The 20,435-nt window shown below is 41.6% G+C and overlaps 1 protein-coding gene across 5 annotated transcripts in view; it reads right to left on the bottom strand.

Moving 5' to 3' along the window:
• The window catches only part of TTC7B (tetratricopeptide repeat domain 7B), a 141,777-nt gene extending 121,543 nt beyond the window's left edge, over positions 1-20,234 (bottom strand). For 3 of the 5 annotated variants that reach the window (XM_052782973.1, XM_052782974.1, XM_052782972.1), the window contains exon 1: positions 19,960-20,234. In XM_052782973.1, coding sequence (XP_052638933.1) covers positions 19,960-20,080 — 121 coding nt within the window. In that variant the 5' untranslated portion in view covers positions 20,081-20,234. The remainder of the gene's footprint in view (positions 1-19,959) is intronic. The other 2 variants (XM_052782975.1, XM_052782976.1) reach the window with 2 other exon arrangements.
• Between the last annotated feature and the right edge of the window lie 201 nt (positions 20,235-20,435).

The raw sequence follows: 20,435 nt of genomic DNA on the forward strand, positions 1-20,435 counted from the left end.
CAAGAGAGAGTTTGAGAGACCAGACAAATAGCAAAAGCATTAAGGGAGTGCTTATTTTTCCATTTATGTTTTTTTATTTGGTGTTTTGGGAAAGATATCCATAGTAATCTGGACATTTATTTATTCTCAACTACCATTCATTCACGTTTTACTGTTTAAACACTACTGCAGAAGGGAAAGATCTCAGCATCCAGATGAAGACAAGCCATGCCACAGATGCAGTTTGGTTACCAGCCTGCTTAATTTTCTGGCTTTCAGACCATAGTTGTCGAATTCATCAGTCTCAAATTTGCAGTAACAGTTCCATTCCTTTGCCCACCAAAGGTTCTCCTGATACTTCAGCTATACTCCTCTTATCTCTAGACCAGACGACACCAAATAATCTGAAGTGTCACTTTCTACATGCACTTTTTTCTTTGAAGAACACCTTTATGCCTCTTCATGTGCATTTTGTTTTGCCTAAACTGTGCACTTTCTGCTCAGTTCATCCTCCCAACAACAAAGCACTCCAGATACAGCTTTGATACATGCTAGCTAAAACTGTGGGTTCCTTGAAAGATAAGGAAGGGGAAAACAAAGTATCCCCCTGGTGCACCATTACTTTAGAGACATTTGAAGAAACAAAGACACTTTGCATCTTTCAAATACACATTAAAGGCATACAATTCTCAGTTTAAAAAAAAAAAATTACTACCACTCAATAATAAAACTACAGTATAACAATAAAATCTTATTACCCACTAACTGCCAACCAAAAAAAATGCTTTTATTTACCTATTGAATGCTCATATGGCAAACGGCACAGTTTGACATGCATCAGTAAGTCCATCATACAATTTGCAAATCTCAAAGATGTTGATCAGTTTATAAAGTTTGACTGAAATGTTTTCATCTCAAACATTTGATGTACAGTTAAACACAAAAAATAGTAAGAGAAGTTAAACTTAACATCTGACAAATATAAAGGCTCCAAGTCTGTACACTACAGTATTTTAGACACAGCTTACGGTATACTGCATTTAAGGTTAGCTAATGCCCTTGCACACTGGAAATTTAACATTTCTGAACAGAACTAGAATGAGAAAGTTCTGTTGTAAAGAATTATTTTGGTAACACACAAGAAACCCATTGTTAGCTGCAGCAGGAAACAAGTGAGGTAAAGAGGACTTTAGCACTTTGTCTATCAGGACTGAGCACATTTATGACTTAATATGGCTCACACTCTTCCCTGTGTTTAGAGAACATGGAGAAAAAAAATAATTCTTCACTACAGCATGAGTTTTACCCCTACATTGTATCCAGATTACAGTAGAAAGCAGGGAAAGGGGCAGTAGATGCTCTCAGCATAAGCACATGGAGGGAGCAACACCAGGCTTTGAAATCTCTTGTCCACAGCCTCCACTGCTCTACCACCTTGTAGCAGCAGCAGCCACCAGCTCTGACAGTCATGGTCAACTGCACTCCCCCAGGAAAGGGCCCAAGCCAGAGATCTCAGACTGCCTCCCACCACTAGCCATAGGCCAGGACTCTGGCAGGCTCAGAGCCCGCCTGAAGACTGGGTTGAGGTTGGCCAAAGGCAAACTACTACACTTTGCCATCTGGAGAAAAGCAAGAGGGTCGACTAAAAAACATCCCCTTTTATTGCACCAAGCTCATCGTCCTGGACCACACCACTTATCTGTAATTTGCACAATTGCCATTTTTAATTTCATAGGTTCTCAAAACTCCTATCATTTGATGTTTCTTCTAATATATTTTACCTGAAATTTTAAATCCTCTGAGGAAATAAAAGTAGAGAAAGACCCAGTTTGTTCCCATACATTCACAATGTTATCGGTATAATTCCAGGAATTTTTGAAGCAACTTACACTGATTTTGCTACTCTGTCATTGAAGTCTGTTCAGCAAAAATGAAAAACAAAAGAAATTTCGATGTACTAAGTGAAGAAAAAGAAATAAGAAACATACTTCAACATTAGGGCAGGCAACTCAGGATCATACCCAGTTGAGTTTTAAACATTTCCACAGATTACAAAACCCTTCTGGACAACCTTTCCCAACATTTGACTGTTCTCACTGTGGAAATTTTTCCTTGCTATCCATTCAACATTTCCCTTGTTGCAATTTTTGTCCGTTGCTTCTGATACTTTCACTGTGCATTTCTGAGAAGAGGCTACCTCCATACTCAAGGAGGGATGGGAGATGGCAGCAGTAGGATCCCCTCTTAGTTCTCCCTTTCTAAGAGTTAACAAACGCAGCTCATTCAGTTGGTTCCCTTAGGTCACATACTTTTGCCCCCTTATCATCTTGGTGGCCCTCCACAGGGCTAACTCTGCTATACCAATGTCTTTCTCGTGCTGGGGAACCCAAACCTAGATACAATATTCCAGATGTGGTCTCACAAGTGATAAACAGTAGGGAATAATAATTTCTTTCGAACTGCTGACTACATTCTTGCTAATACAGCGCAGTGTGCAGTCGGTCTTCATTGCCACAAGGGTTTGCTGCCAACTCACACTCCCTTTGTTGTTCACCAGGACCTTCAGATCCTTTTCTGCAAAGCTGCTTTTTAGCCAGTTGATGCCTAGGCTATACTATTACAGTTATTCTTTCTCAAGTACAGGACCATGGCATTTGCCCTTGCTGAACTTCATGAGTTTTGCCATTAGTCCATTTCTCCAGCCTGTTCAGATCCCTCTAAACAGCAGTCATATACTCCCCCCCAGTTTCCTATCACCCACAAAACCACTGAGGGTACATTCTCAATGTCTACATCACCAAGAAAAATACTAAACAGTACGGACTGCAGTATCAACCCCTGAGAGGGCCCACTTCTAATAGGTCACAAATCGCATTTATTTTTTTTTTTTTTAACCTGTGATCAAGCCTCTGAGCCCAGCCAGTTTTCCACCTACCTCCTAGTCCTCCTGTCTTTTCAACTGTGCTACAAGATATACTATGGGGAACTGTGTCCAAAGTCTAGACAAAGTTGAAGCCAACAATATCCACTGTCCCCACTTTATCCATACAGTCAGTCACTTATCATCAAAAGCTATCTGGTTGGTTAGTCCCTGATAAACCCATGTCAACTCATCCCAATCACCTCCTTATCCTTCCAACCAGTTTCCAGGACATGATTCCTGGTCTTCCCAGGGCCTGAGGTTAGGCTGATCGACCTGCAGTCCCTGGATCCTCCTTCTTGACCTTCTTGAAAACGGCCATACGTGTCTTTTTCCAGTCACCAGGAATCACCCTCGATCATCAGGGCCTTTAAAAAAAAATGGCAGCATCCTTGCAATGACATTGGCCAGCTCTTTCAGCACTCTGACACAACCCACCTAGGTATCAGAAACTTGCATATGCCCCCTTTACCCAACACAGTCGTCCTCTGTCAGGGCATAATGCTTCACTTCATGAGACTTTTCCATCAAATGGAGTAATTTTCCATCAATATCAACAGATTTTCTACAAGCACTGATACATATACTAAAAAGCACAAATGGTACAGACAACTGTCGCTTGCTGCAATAAAGCAAATTTTCCAAGAGAAGCAATATGCTAAAATGAGATTTTTTTTTTATTTTTAAAGATACTCAGCATCTATTTTGTTACAGTTTATTTTCTGCATGTTCTTTCTTTTCCTTCAAACAGAAATCTTAGCATAACTGATAAAAATCAACAGCTTGCGTAGCTTCAGTTTCAAGCTGCAAACTAACAAGACATTAAACTGACCAAATCTAAACCTGGTATTTCAGACTAAATCCCCTTTGTTACAGCCTTATTCCAAATTCCATATTTCATTAGCATAGCCACAGTATTATTACAAACAAATAGTAAAGTCAGATATTATGACCAACATTACCGTGTTCAAAGACAGCTTTAGCATAACACTCTGTAGGACTGCACCTTCTGCAACTGTTCCATCTCTCTGGAAATAAGAGAGTGTAAACTGCATGCACACAAGACAGCTGGTTTTGTACACCAATCCAAGGCAGGTTAGTCTTTCACGTAAGGAGTTTAATATGTGCTGTGTGAAAGGGTCTCAGAGATCAGAGGCCTGTTCCAAACTTAGAAAACTGTTTCAGAACATGTTCACAGGATGCAATTATTTGCCTTGCAACTTATAGGTCACTAAGGGGTCCTTTCAGTACAGGCATTTTACTAATAATATTCAGAATACTCCAGAGAGTGTTCCAAGTACATAATTTTTGTTTATGAGCTTCTTTAAAAAGGTGATTAGAAAAAAACAGCGGGCCTTGAAAATAATACTTGAGGTCATCATAGTAATGTACTACTTGGGAGAAGAACAATGAAGATTAATTTTGCTAATTCTATTTTTAAAGCTATATGATTCTTAAAAAAGGGTAAAAATATGTCAGACTGTTTACTCTAAGTTTTAAGGGATGTGCAAGTAGATACATCCTCCCTGATTTGTACTCATCAAAACCCAAGTATTTAATTCAACAAGCAACATTCCTCTTTCCTTTCATTCAGTTTAATGCTTCACTGAGCAAACTTCATTTCCAAAGAAGGTTGAGGAAACACAAACAACAGAGCAAGGAATCCAAATGACTCTCTAAAACCAGTGCTTTGGTTCAGGAGCTGAAATATCATCAAGGCTGTTTGAAATGAAAAGAGGGAGGTCTATCATTGACATTCTTCAACACTTCAAATAGCAGAACTTCAAACATGCCAAAGAACAAAGTATCACACATGCCTTCCCTCTCTTATGCATTCCTTTAAGTAGGTCTCAAAAATTCTTCTGGTACACACTCCTGTAACAAGCATTTCTTTAATTAAGTTAAATACAATAGATCTATCTTTATGGAGACACAGGTAAAAAACACAGCTGGATTGTGCACCAGCTGCCAGAGATGTTTTCTTTATTCAAACTGCAAAATTGTAATGGAAGCATGTGAAACAACAAGTTTGGATGGTTACAATATATTAGCTGATATCTTGAAGAACAGGTTAGACACTAAGGAAAAAGAAAATAAACCTTGTGCTGTTACATGTGAAAATACATTCCCTGAGGCATGAGGATTCTTAAAATGAAGTGCTGAAACCATCCCTATTAATAAAGGGGAAAACAATCATTTTGCCTGTAACCAAAGAACAGCACCTGCACATGCAAGAGCAGAGTGTAGCCATACTCCCCTCCATAGTCTAGTTGCTCAACAGCTGCACCACTGAAAGAGGAAGACCAGCTTTAGAAGCTTCAATTCTCACCCATTTGTGAAGCCACAGTAGAACAAGACGGGCATAGACACAGATCTAGCACTCTGCAGAAAGTTTTTAAGATTATTCATCTTTTGTACACAGCAGAATTTCTCACACTGGAGAAAGAAAGAGGAGAGAAACAAGAAACCACCTCTGGAAATTTTAATTTAGCCTCTCTCTCTCCCCTCTCTCATCCCCCGTCCTCCACCCTAAGACAAGTTTCTTCTCTCTGACAATGACTTGAAAAAATACAGTATAGTCTCTAAAGACAGGACACAAGCAAGAACAAAGCCTTAAGTTCATGCTGGTGCATAGTCTGAAACTGTCCAGACACCTTAAGATGAGAAACAAAGTAGTCTATAGCACCCCGATATTTTGTTCCCACCATTGATGCAAGTTAGAGAAGCTAATGATCCATACACTAGCTAGGGACAGTCACAGTGCAGCAACATGTATTACACACACTTTCCTTCAGAGGAAAGGTGGGAGAGGAGAAAACAGCTGCAACTCACCAGCAGATCTGATTAAACTTCAAAACAAAAGCTGTTCTTCTAGGTCACCCATATGCAGCACAACTCACCCTTGCCCTGTACCATTGCTATATATCATGAGACACAGCACCATAAGAGAAACAGTTACTGTCTGACTGGCTTTCATCACAAAATTGCTGCACTCACTCAGCCAACTAACACTGGAGGACAACAGGTCACAGAATGCAAACGATGAAAGTTACTGCAAAGCAGGAGTTTCTTATTTACCAAGTCACTCACCTGCTAAGTCAGTCAGTCAGGGCCAGACACTTGCAACAAATTTTTAAATCACATTATGGCTGAGAGTGTGCTTTATTAACAAAGCCATGGCTCGAGGCATGTCAACCATTCTGTGCCAGTAAGATCGAGCCTCAATGGTGCTTATAACAAAATTCCAATTATGTGGACATTTCTGAAAGAAACCATCTATGAAACCATAGCTTGAGCAGAGTTTTTAATCAGTTTTAGCTACCCCTTAAGACATCCTGAAATAACGTCAGTAATGTTTGAGAAGAAATTGCTTTTCTTTTTCTGCCAGCACAGTATGAGCGATCTAGATGATATTCTTCTATGAGACACTTTATAAAAGACAGAATTAAACTGCGTAAAGTTTTTAGATACCTTGAAGTCTAGCGTTCTTTCAGCCAGTCTAAAAAGATGTTTCAGAAGAAAAAAAAAACCTTAGTAAACAGTTTCAATACCATGAAGACCAGTTTCCAACTTTTAGAAAACTGAAATAGTTATGGATCAATATAAAATTCTTGATCAAAGGAAAGCTTCCCTCTTACTCATCCATTCCTCTGCTGAAGAGTTCATCAACAACGATTACTTAGTAGAGTTAGGGGACATTTGATGACTTATATCACAACTGCATTGCAGAACCATTTCCTAACTGGAGGAGAAAGAGGACAGCCTAGCTTGCCCACCTGTTTCTGCAACATCAAAGTATCACTGAAATAATCCACCTGCCTAATAGGATGTCCTCCACCTATAACCAAAGACAAGTCTGAGCACCTTGGAACTGCAAGACAAACTGAAGGATGCTTTAGGCAAGACATCCATTTCTGTTAACATTGAAAGCAAAAGCAGAAAACCCAGCACTTCTACACATGCAAGCTGTTTTCTTTCAGCTTAGAGAAAGCTTAGACACACACAAAATGTCTTGAGAAGAACCTTGTGCAGACATGGGTATCCCTCTTTGCCACATGAATCAACCCTAACTATCTTCAAAATGAGAATAAAGGCTGGCATAAATATGGGGTGGGGGAAAAACCGCACGTGATGATGTGTCTTTGTAAGATTGTGTTTAAAAATATCATGACAGCTGCTTTGCTACTTGATTTTTAACATCTGCTTTTTGAAGCAAAATTGTTACCATGCTATCAGGATCCAAAGCAGTTACTCACAGAAAAACAGAGAATTAAAACAGAGGACTAATCTTCATTTACCCTTGTGCTGTGTCAAGAATGATGATGAATACTTATTACTATTAGCTTAAAACCATTGTCCATCTTGAATCATCCACTGAATCACATGCTAAAATACAAAATAATCAGTTTTGTGATGAATGCTACCACAACCTCCAAGCATTTGTTGAAGAACCCATGGGTTGTTGGCAGGCTAGGTGAGAGGAATATCTAGCTCTAAATTCCTTTTAGAAAGTAAGTTACTGCACACAGCTAAAAAAAAACAACAAACCCAAAGCCCTAACTATATACAGATTAGGAGCTCTTTCTTGCCTGCAGAATCCCTCTTCAAGAGGTGCCTTAAAAAGTTCATTCAATTCCAGAGTACACCAAGATAAATCCACAGTGAATGATTAAGTGTTCTCAACAGAACTAATGAACCTGCTACCTGTTTTAATGTGGATTACCAAACAGCTGCTTTGTTAAAAGTATTACTTTTCCTGTGGTGGTTCAACAGTCTTGGATAAAAACCAAAACAAACACTGAAGGTTATCTAGGCCACAACTACTATCTATGCAGTTTCTCAAGCATTCCTAATATTAATGCAGAAAATGTAATATACTTTGAAAGGGCCTGATAATTATTTATTTTAGTTGTATTTTTAACATGACAAGGAAATACTTGAAAGGTACAATACAAACATGCCTCTCAGATAACATAGTTGCTATCACCTCTGTGGCAACAACTATCAACAACCCTGCTCCTGGTATGCAGGAGCATCCTGCACAGGATGTTCCTCTGCAATGAAACATCCATGTCATACTTCTGTGCTGCACTGGCAAGAATATCCATGATCCTGTGCCAACAATGATAGTTACACATTATGGAGCCTCGACAGCTCAACATCTAAAGCGAGAAAGAGTATGGGGAAAACCAGTCTTTTCTTCCTTAAATGCCAAATGGCATAGATCAAAAGAAGTATTTTCAGTATTTGGTTTCACACTCTTCTGAATTACAAGCTGCAAGAAAACTGTGCAGAATTAAGATAAAATCTCCTACCACAAAGATTTAGGCAAAGAGGCTCAATCTCAGTCTCAAGCCCTGAGGATCTGATTTGAATAGGAAGTATTTAGGAATAGGAAATATAGACCACACTAGCTACAGAATCTGAGGTGACTGGCCAAACAAACTTTAATCTTTCCTTGTAAGCAAGCAGATAGCAAATCTAGAAGCATGTTGTATCTCTTCACCCACTCTCCACCAAAATCTTCAGTATTTCAGGTAACATATTTCAGATTCTTAAAAAGCACAATTGTCTAAATGCATTGAAGTCAAAAGATGACAGTTATCATTAGTTCCAAATGCAGATACTGCATGAGGTGAGATCAATTAGATGAAGTATGGAGTTGTAAGAACATGAGATCCTGCTGCTTCACCTGTCCTGTACTGGATTCCAGAGAGAGAAAGAAATATAAAACTCAAGTCTTAACTCAGGACTAAAAATTAAAAAAAAATTTAAAAAGCAGAGGAGGAAAAGGTCAAGGTGTAAAGAGGACAAGTATGAGATTTCCATGGTATCCCAATGGGACCATAAATTGATGTGCAGCATTCCAGCAAGTCAAGACTTGCCTTGTAATCTCTTCTGGTGCTTCAAATCTTCCCAGAGGGAAACTAGCTTGAGAGTGAGAAAGGAAACTCCTCCTACTCAATCCCTAAAACTCTTTTGCTCTCTAAAGGTAAAATTGAAGGCTCAGAGTACCTGAAGGGCTGCATGTTGCATTACTTTGAGAGGATTTTTCCTCAGACTTCCTAAAACATGTTGGATTATCATTATGCCTAAATCTAAAAAACAAAATGAAGAATTTTTGTCCAGGAGTGGGATGCAGCAAGAAGGATCCCAAAGGGGTCAACTGCTCAATATAGTACCCAGACAAAAATTTCAGAGTAAAGTTTCTGTAAAAACAGCTGAAGAGGAGAAAAATCTTATAGCATCCCACAGAACATTTATTAAAGAGGCCATTTTGAAATGGAACTTTCTTCTAGGGGAAGATCTGGAAATCTTGGATCCAGAGCTGATTTCATATTCATCTGGCAGAAACAGCATGAAACACGAGTTTTCCAACTGGGGACAAGTTTGACCATACACTTAAAGACATTTGCTTTGTTTATGATGCATGTAACAGTCATTAAAAGCGTTGGCTGTACCTGAAGAAGAATATTGGCAGAAGTCTCCAAGTACTCATTCAAGCAACTCTGACCAGAAGTTACTTAAATTAAAATGAATGGTAAAACTAATCTTAGATTTATACAAGGTTTACATTAAAAGAAAGAAAAACATTATATGGATATACAGATGTCACTTATGATTCCATCACTGACTACTAAGTAGCAAGAATTCACAGCATCACAGGATGGCTGAGGTTGGAAGGGACCTCTGGACATCATCTAGTCCAACACCCCTGCTGCAAGCAACATCAACTACAGCAGGTTGCCCAGGATCTTGTCCAGTCAGGTCTCTGGGGACAGTAGAAGAGCAGCTAGAGGACATGTGCAGACCAACAGGCACTAGTGGCAGAAAGGCTGCAGACTGATGCAGACAATACACATGTAAAACCAGAAGCAGAAAATACAGTCAACTGCTCAAAGAAACTTAATTCTACTTATTAACACCTTTAATTATACACGGTCATTCACTCCTCTGCCTCTTAAGTACACAGAAGGCATGGCACCCTTTTGCTATGCAGTATCTAGGCAATTTTCCTGCTTGGCAGCCAAAACTCACTTTGAAGAAAAATATTATAGGCTTCCCAGACTATTTATGCATATGCAAATTTACTTCCAAAGTACCACTACTACAGAAATTTATTTTATGAGGGCACAACAGAAGAACAACAGAAAACTGCAGCAATTGTTTCAAATTATATTATTTTTATGGCTTTTTTTTTTTAATATTCAAGCTCCCAAATTTTGTGAAATGTTAAGACCATCAGAACAGTAATCAGGCCAGGACAGCCACAATGTATCATCTAGATTATTGATACGCTTATGTTTGAATTAAACTTCATCCATTCAGTCAAATGCAATGTAAAACCAAGAAATAAGAATGAGGGTCATACCCAAGACTGGGAAGCATAAAGTGTGGGAAACAGGATTACCACCATCTTTGGGTGTTTTACTGGGAACAGTTCTAGTAACCACATTGAGGGAGAATGGTCAAAATTTAGCTTCTTTCCATTTATGTTTTGTTTAGGTTACAAAGAAGATCAAAGAGTGACTTGGAGGACAGGAAAAGTGCATGCTGTGATAGCTAGAAATTCTTTTCAATCTTACTTCTTGCCATGATCTGTTTCTCAAAGGACAAACCAGTTTTCCTGTTACTACTAATAACAATGAAAAAAAAGACTAGAGACTACTTAGATGGAAGGCAAAACCAAATCATGTCATGGGGACAGCGGCTCTTGTCCATGCTCTACAAAACAGCTACATTGGAGCACAGTGCAGATTTGAGAGATGACGACAGTGGAATCCAACTTTTGTTCTCCCAAGAAGGTAAAGAAAATGGTTGACAAAGAAGAAGAAATAAGAGACTGAAGAGATCCTGACTCTGCCCAACTTCCTCACCGTCTAGAGATTTTGGTTCACACCTTCACTCCCTTCTCTCTGTATTAATCACCAATTAATTGTCAGGACAGAAGAGGGACATTTTTCATCTATGGGATGACCCAAAGCTCAGATGAAAGTACACAGGTGAGCCTCTGTTCCCCAGAAGAGGAGATCTTGCAGTTCTCTACCATTTTCCAAAGCCAGCCAGTCACAAAAACCAGCCTCTTCTCATCCTCTTCCCACCCTCCCCCCCCCACTAGCTCCACCTGGGAAACCTCAAGCAAATTCTTGAAAGGCAGTAGCCTACACCTGTCACCACAGGTTTTAAGACAGAAAACATCTTTTAGCAACTTTTTTTTTTTTAATTCTATCAGCTGTTCTAAAAGCAGTAGGTCCCCTACTTCTGCCTCTCCTTAAACCTGCTCTAAAGCAATCCCATTAGAGCCTTGATTAATGCACAGCTTTTTCTCCCCATTAAGGTAAAGAGACTGTAATTAAATGGTAGAAAGAAAAACAGACATGTGGCTGGAAGCTGAACCCAGGCAAACCTGAATTTGAAATCAGGCACACTTGAAAGATAAGCAACAATGTGTTCACATAATTAACTGCAGAAAAAATAGGGGACAGTCTGGAAGCTGTTGATGTTCTCATATCTTGGTTGCCTTTGCAAAGGTTTTATAGAGAAAAAACAAGTTACTGGGCTCAGGTGAGCAGCATTCAGGATTTGCCTAGAGCCAAAAGGGATTTCCCACCCACTTTGTGTGAAAAGAAGCACAGTTTACACCTCCTTTGGGGAAGAGGAAGGATAAGTCTTCTGTGAAACCTGGCAACACCCTTCACCTTGGGACCATGCATAACTACATAATAGGTGTCACTTGCCCAAGGAGCTGCCTGCACCAGGGGTCCAGCACCTAACAAGCTCGAGGCTGAAAAGACTACTCCTTTATGCTAATAAAGGGAAAGCTCTAATTCATATAGCCAAGGAAGTAACCAAAACAGAACAACAAGACACAATTTCAGATTAAACCCTTAAACGGGGAACTTAACAGTGGAAGGGCAACATTTGCCAAATACTGCAACACATAAGTCCTCTCTTATTTCCTCCTTTCTTTCAGTGCAGCTTAAACAGTCAGGATCTACTTTCATTATCAAAGAAACAACTCCTGAGGATCTGCTAGGGTCAGATCCTGACCCTCTCCTCTTTTCCAGACAATACAACCACACGTTTCAAAGTCCTTCCTTTGCTTTATTGCCCTTTACATGTTACACATCAGAAACATCAGCTGTAGAGCAGCCATATCAAAACTCAAGTTGTTGATTAATCATTGTTAATATGCCATCTCTATAGAATACTAATATGGGTGACAAACTCAGGAAAGAGTGCTGAAGGCAAGCAGTTTTCTTCCTACTACAGTATTACAGATTTTACAGATTTCTTACGTGATAATTCCACAGGCAGCGACCAAGATAATTATAAAGACAGAATGATTTGATGAAATATTTAATTCTGGCCTTAAGATTTATGGCTCTATCTCCAGAGGCCAGTCTATTTTGTGATCTGAATGAACCAAGATCCTGTCAGAAAAAAAACAGCACGCACACTATAAAGCTGTACCAAAATCTGTAAAAAGGAAATTTAAAATTACTTTACAACTACATTTAAAAAACCCACCACCTTTCACGCATTCCCTTCTCTTGAAGAGAATATGAGATTATAGTAAAGGATTTCTGTTTATGCGTACACATTTTGAGTGGAATAATACCAATCACACACACATCATCAGTGGGGTGGGAACTTGCAGAAAAACTCATGCAACATCTCCTGAAGCAACAGAGCAACAGATAACATCTCTGATCAGAGCAGCTTACTAATAACTGCTGCTATGCATTCTGCCACACATTTGCTGACACCAGACAAATGCCCAGATTCAGCACTCTTCCTCCAGAGCCTGGAGCAGAGATGAAATGCTCTCCAATGATTAAGGGTCTTGCTACCAATGAATGTAGCACTATTAGACAGACATCCTCACTCCCTCCAATTTATCACAACATCCTGCCACTTTGCTTTTTACAAAGTTATTGTCTTCAGTTGCTCCTTATCAAATCACCAATTAAATCATGTTCAGTGCAGAGAAAACTGCAGAGAATTTAACCATCAAATTCTAAAATCTGATTATTTACAAGAGAGATTTGCAGGGAGGGGGAATGGCCCACATTTGGCATGGTTAAGGACCTTCTGCCCCCTTCTTTACTACCATGCAAATCAAACTCAAACAAAAGTGGTATCAATGATCCTGAGTTTATGCTAATGAATTTATTTCCCTACAGAAAAGTTAATGTTAACCTTTAACCCTTGACGTTAGGTTAAAGGAACCTAGACTAGCTATTATACAGACATATACCAGTATATATACACTGATAATTCAGGCTAACATTTCTTCTTATAACTTTTAAACAAAGCAACAGAGTGCAACTAACCCAACATTAATATGCGAGATGCCTAATTTCTAAAATAACTACATGCATAATATATGGAAGTACTCCTATAAATGTAAGCAGCTATAAGCTCCAAATACCCAAAAGTACTTAGTTTATTCCACTCAGACCAATTACATGCTTCCTCACAGTGGGAGAAGAAAGTTCCCCTCACCTTTGCCCTTCACTGGCTGCTGCCACTGTTCATTTTCCACCAGCTGTTACACTCTTCAGACCCCTGTGGGAGGCAAATCAGCTCAGCAAGCCAGCAGAAACTAACCCCAGAAAGAGGAGCACAGAGTTTTCTGCTGGCCCGGCACAGTAAGTCCCACCTCTGGTGTTCATCAACACAAGGGAGAGGCCAGGAACATGTAACCAAGAGAAACTGCATAGAGAAGGAGCAGCTTGAGTAAAGAACGAGCTCCTCCACGCAATAGCAGCAAGGTGTTAGACCAGCTTGGTTACTTGTGAAATGATACTGACTACACTGACTACTCTTCCAGATGACACATCAGTTGGAATACAAGCAGCAGATTTACATCATCACTTACACTGTTGTAACACCCCTGGCTATCTGAAGAAACAAAGCTGTCAGTCAAAAATAAGACAACATATCTTAGTACTGTCACCATCTTTGGTCTTCATTCTGAAAAATGTGTGTCCTTAGTACGCTTGTTCTGTAAATATGATAATGAACACAACAGAAGGAAAACAAAAAAAGATAACAAATTAAGAGAGACCTTCATTTCCACTTTTGTGGAAATGCAAAAAGGCATGTCACATCATAGTATGGTAGAGATGTAGATCTCTTTGGAAAGCTTTGCATATATAAATTGCATTACAAGCTGTATGTATAAAAAACAAACAAATTTGATAAACACCTTCTAAGTAGGGCATGAGTCCTAAGAGGTTTAGAAATCCCTGGTTTACTCTGAGGGTAAGCTTCAACCATGCATCTGAGGTCTTGTATTTCACAAGGGAGCAAACCAAATGAAAACTGGTAAGATGTTTCTATTTTTACATCCTACTTACATCCAGCTAAAGCAACAGCATAGAAAGTGACAAACAAAAACCAGACATGTAAAACACTTCCTGATCCTTTGGTTTTGCTCCTAACTCTGCTCCTAACTCCCCTCTGCTCCCTTATTCTGCAAGGCTAAATGTGAGGAAAGATACAATAAGAAACTATAGAAACAAGGTGTTGAGAGGAACAGCAGTCAGCGAAAAGGTCACACACAAAACAAAACAACAACAGAAATGGGACAGTAATGGTAGTAAGAAATTCAATTAGTAAGAAAGCAGTGTGTTAAAAGGCTGGTGTATTCCATCAGCAAACTTGATACCTGTAGGTAATGTTCTATTTTCATGGCAATGTCACAATGCTCTTGGTAGCATATAGATCCGCAAACTTCCAGGGTGTGCATTCTCTCCCCACAGTAACACAGTATTTCACACTGGCTAGGGTTTCTACAGAACTACATCATTCTACCTCACTTGAACTATAAAAATTCGCCTCCTCAGTGCTTTTCCAGGCAGAGCCGTACATCTCACTGAACTTGAGCAAGGTCATGTTCTGATTGCAGCAACAATGAATTGCCAGAAATACCCATGGAAATTCATGGATCCTTTATTTTATCCATTCAGCTTGCCACTGAACTGACCTAAAGTTTCCTCACTGTGTTTCCAAAGGAAGGAAATAAAACATTAGAGCACTGATGTCCTGAGAACACTCTGAGCAGACACTGCCTTCATACTGAAGTCCATTGTAGCCACTTCCTTTGAGACACTACTGTTTCATCAAAAAATGATGACAGACTTGCAATCGGTTTTGAAATGTGATTGCTAGCCTCCAAAATTATCATTCCAACACCACAAAATTCCAGGCACCCTGAGAACCCAAATTCCCAAAGCTATGAATGACACAATACTCTCATCAAAACTGTTGCAGAGAGGTTCCAAAACACAATCCCTAAACCTGAACACTGCAATAAAATACAAGAGTCATCCATAAGACCAACATGTTGTGATAAACTTACTGGAAAAGATTCATCACTGGCATTTCATAAGTGTTATTTTTCAATATTTGAGAAAAGCAACTTTACAGATCTCTGAAAAAATAAAAGCTTTCAATGAAAAAAAATAGGGATTTCAAATATCATTAACATCAGTGTTGCGGTCATCACTAGCTATATTGGGGACTGCTACACTAAACTGTGATCTTAAGAGAAAAATCTCTCTCTTACGGCATGTTGCATTTCACTCACACAACTGTGGTTTTGATGCCAACCAAGTTTTCCAAGACAAAGTTGTACACAGTTCTCCTACAGATTAAGGCCTTTATTAAGTAGCTCATTCAGACCAGCTTAAAATATAAAAGAATCCTATAACCACTGCTTCCCAATTCTGGGTGCACTTTAAAATACATTCTCATTAATTTCAGATATTCAACATTTACTATTTTACCTCTTCCAATAATCTGTGAACAAGTAATTTTGTACCTGGAGATTTGCTAACGCTCATGACAGTGCTTTACCACCATGCTGTTCATTTGCAATGTTAGACAAAATTCAACAAACGGAATCAAAATTTCTTCAGATCATTTTCTTAGAAAGAACCTTTTTCAGTTAGTTAAACTAGTTGGGAACACCCACAAAGTTTTATTAGTGAAAAATGCTTTAAGATTTTATTTCTAACAACTTGGGGTTTGTCTCAGTTCCATTTGACAAGTGATACTCAGGATGAGAACACTTGAGGACGGCACCTTTCCTGCAACCAAACAGCCTACGGACTAGCCAAGGACCACATCTTTGTGAACCTCAGAGTAGCACAACGATTTCTATGCCAGCTGCTACAGTTTTTGTAAATACTGTTGTACTGGGTGTAAACAGCAGCAGTGGGGCTGCAGGGGTGGCCCCTGTGGGAAGAGGCATAGGGCTGCCCTGTCCCAGGCCCAGCTGGCTCCAACAGACCCACAGCAAGACACAGCTGAGGCCCTCAGCGAAGCTGGCAGCACCTCTGTGAAAGCGTATTTAAGAAAAGGCAGAAAATGCCACAGAAAGTAGGAGGGAACAAAAAGAGTGAGAAACAGCAGAGGGAACACCAAGGTCAGAGAAGGAGGCAGAGGAGGTGCTCCAGGTGCGAGAGCAGATATTCACCACTGCAGCCTGGGAAGGACCCAAACTGGAGCAGGTGAATATGCCCTGAAGGAACTGCGGCACATGGAGAGCCTGTGCCAGAGCAGATTTTTTTCCTGAAGGACTGACTGCAGCCAGCAGGGACCCCAGGCCAGAGCAGAGGAAAAACGTGAGAAGGAAGGAGCAGCAGAAAGAAACCACCTTGCACCAACTGTAACCCCTTTGCCCCCCGCACCACATGGAGAGGGGCACAGGAGTCTGGGACACTAGACTGAAGTTGAGCCTGGGAAAGGGGGGAGGAAAAGTGTTGCTTCCATGCCTGTCTTTCTGCTTCTTACTATTTGAATCTATTTTAACTGGTGACAAATTAAATTAATTTTTCCCAGGTCAAGCCCGTTTTGCCCACAACAGTAATTAGTAAGCGATCTCCCTGTCTTTATCTGAAGCTATGAGTCTCCTCATCCTGTTTTCTGCCCCTACCCCACCAAGGAAAGGGAGAGACTGAGCAGCTGAGTGGGCATTTGCTGTTAGCCAAGGCTAACCCACCACACCTGCACGTAACAGTTTTGACCCAATCTTTTATGGGAGTGCTGATGAAGCAAGAGCTCAGACAGAGATTTGTATTACATGGCATGAATCATTACTGCTGAGTCCTGGTTCTGAAGGAGACAAATGTAATACAAACTGGATAAGCACCTAAGAATTCTGACTTAGGTTACAGACCCTTCTTTCGTCTATCTATCCTTTGTGAAAAACAATGCAAGTCACAGGCTTGACACAGAGCACACATTTTCCATGATCCAAATTGTGACTGTTACTTATAGTATAGCAAAGGCAGTGACCAATCCATTAACATTTCTCTTCCCTCTTTATGTTAAAGCTCAGTAAGCTCACAAAGCCTTTTAAATACGATCCATCAGATACAGAAATTGATTCTAGTAAGTGTCATTTTTGTGCATCCAGAATCCTACATAAACTGTCATTTGTATTTCATCCACTCTCAGGTTTTATATAGAGTGCTAATTCTATGAGGGAGTAGATTGGATCCATCAGCAGAACAAAACAGAATAAACAACACAGTAATCAAGTCCACGCAAAATACTACACCTCTCAAGTGCTATGCTTCTCCAGAAGTATATACTATTGCCTTATGCATCCACACAGCCCTTCATCTTGGGATCTGTCATTACTGTTTCTTCCTTCATCTAATTTGGGTTGCAAGCGTCAAGGAATGGGAACTTGATAATAGGAAATACTATATCAATGCAAGACAGCCCAAATAATAATCCAGCCCATTATAATTTCTGTCAAATTCTCTAATCCCCATTTCCAAACAGGAGATGTAATTAAGTCCTGGTAAAGTAACAGTCTATTTTTTTTGCCACAGTGCAAGATTGAAGAGATTACAAGATAGCTTCCCCAAAGGATTCCTTCCCATCTGTGTTCAAAGAGCAATAAACCCTATTCCTAGCAACGCTGATATCCTCAGTTAAAATGCTCCAACATTCAAGAGTCAGAGCCAATTATGGCCAGAATATGGACAGAATGAAGATCCTCTCCCCTCTTTTTCCTCCTCTCATGCTTTTAAATCATTCCTATGACATATTGTTCCACATTTAGCCAAAAAAACGGTATTTTGTTATCCATTCCCTAGCTGATTTGTAGAACTGAACATTACTACAAAAGGAAGCAGTAAAGTTCCAAGTACTTTTTCTTCAGTTAAGTATTTCAGATTAACTAACAACAGGGATACGCATTGGCGAGCCTTTCAGTTCATATCTCTCTTCACGGGTAGAACAGAGGCACTGTCTCTCCTCTGTAGTCTCACTAGCCAATAACCTTGGCCTGCAACCTGTTAAGTACACCAGGATCTCAAACACAAACTTACAGTTTTAGACACTCTCAACATCGGGAACGTGTATTTCATTAAATAAATTACACTCTTCCTGTGTTACTCCACTACAAAAGAAGAGTCCCTTACAATCACTTAGCTTACTGACTGTTGATGTTCTCAGTTAGCTAGAACTTGGAAGCCATGGACATTGATTTAATCATTCCTGTGCTGTCAGAAAGAGACTAAATCTACATATGATACTTTCCCATGTTTTAAAGATCAGGAAATGCTCCAATAGTTTGTATTTTGACTGGTACAGAATCTAGAAGATACCGTAATAGGAAAATCACTGAAGTGTAAAGCTATGCAGACTGCATAATCTTCTCTGATATGCTTCAGTTAGGTAAAAAGTACCCAGGTCAGAGAAATTTAAGTCAAACTGTCAATAACATCATCTACCTACCTCTCCCTACCTGTCTGAAATACCTTAGCACATCTTCAAACTATAAAGATCGTGTTTCTCAACCATACAGCCAAAAAACATTTGCCTGTGCTTGAACTGATCTCTAACTAGTTCATAGTCTGTAACTCAATGAAGCATGTCCTCAAACTAAACATAATACCTTCCACCTTTTTACTTGTGTTTATTTTTAGTTAGTATAATACCAGTGTGTTTCAGGATCATCACCCAGCTGTTCTTAAGGCCAACGCATGTAAGGTTATCTGTGTGGGTACATCTACTCTTAAATTCTCTCTCTTTACTTTGATTCTGGCTTTTCTTCTCCTATTTCTATTCCTATAGACCTGAATCATGCAGTTTTCTTCCCTGCCTAAACGTGTAAAGCTATCACTGCCTTTGCAACACACTCCCTGTGACGCCAACCTTACGCCTCATCCTCTCTCTATATGTTAACTTATCACTTGAGAATTCACCCCAAGTTCTGTCTCTGCAGGCTTGATTTCTCTCTAAAAATACCTCCAGGTCCACCTCAAGCAGATGAGTGAGCCAAGAGGTAGGCACTATCCCCATATCTTTTCTCACACACAGAATGAAGGCATCCATGCCAAAGAAAAGAACTTGCATCTCCCTTGTTCATGAGGCACTTCCATATCTCAGAACCAAGCACCGCTTTTCACCTCCTTCAGCTACACATTTAAAAGTTTGTGACATAAGAAACCAAGCAAACCATTCAGGTTTTATGAGAAAATAAATGAAGCTGCACTATATCGCTGAGGCATGTTTTCAAGAAAAGGGACAGACGCCGTCGTACCACACGCTGTGTACAGATACACGCCGGCTGCGCACAGAAGGCAAAAGGACATTTATGGCTTTACGCACACCGTCAGCATGTGTGCCTGCGGAACTGCAACACTCACGATAAGCCATCAGACCTCTCAGCAGTTCAGGACATAAACCCACAGGGCCCGGCTGCCGGCGGGGCGAGACGAAAGGCGGCCTGCCTCGGACTTGAGGGGAACGCCCCAGCTCACCGCCCGCACGCCAGGGTCAGGGCCTCGGCGGCACCCGCCTCCCTCCTCGGGGCTCCCGCTCCGCGGGGCCGCGCCGGCCGGGCCGCCCCGACCCGCTCCCCGCCCCTCCGGCGGCCCCCGCGCACCGCCGCCTCCCCGCGCACCGCGGGGCGGCCCGCAGGCCCCTCGCGCCGGCCCGCCCGGCTGCACCTGCCGGGCCCGGGAGCCCCGCCGGCCGCCCCCGCCGGCCCCCCGCCGCGGCCTGCCGCCTCCCGCCCTGCGCCGCACCGTTAGCGATGAGCTTGGCCGAGAGCTGCTTGACGAGCTCGGGGATTCGCTCCCACTGGCACTCCGAGCGGCACCGCTCGATCTCCGTCTCCAGCCGCGACCCCGCCTTCTTGGTGGCCATGGCCAGGGCCGGGCCGGGCCGATGGGCCGCGGCGGGCGAAGGGGCCGGGGCGGCGGGAAGGGGAAGGCGGGGAAAGGACGGCGACGGCACCGCTCGCCGGCGGCGGCGGCGGAACTTGAAGGGCTGCGGCCCGCGCCGCGCTGGCGGCCGAGCGGCGCGAGTCGCGCCACCTGCCGGGCAGCGGCGGGCAGCGCAGCGCTGCGCGGCGCGGGGCGGGGCCAGGCGGCGGGGGCGGCCCGGAGCCCTCCCGGGGAGCGCGGGCCGGGCGGCGCGGGGCGGCGCGGGGCGGCGCGGCACGGCGCGGCGCGGCACGGCGCGGCGCGGCACGGCGCGGGGCGGCCCGCCCGGTCGGCAA

Source organism: Harpia harpyja, chromosome 3, assembly GCF_026419915.1.
Source record: "Harpia harpyja isolate bHarHar1 chromosome 3, bHarHar1 primary haplotype, whole genome shotgun sequence".
NCBI classification, from domain to species: Eukaryota; Metazoa; Chordata; class Aves; order Accipitriformes; family Accipitridae; genus Harpia; species Harpia harpyja.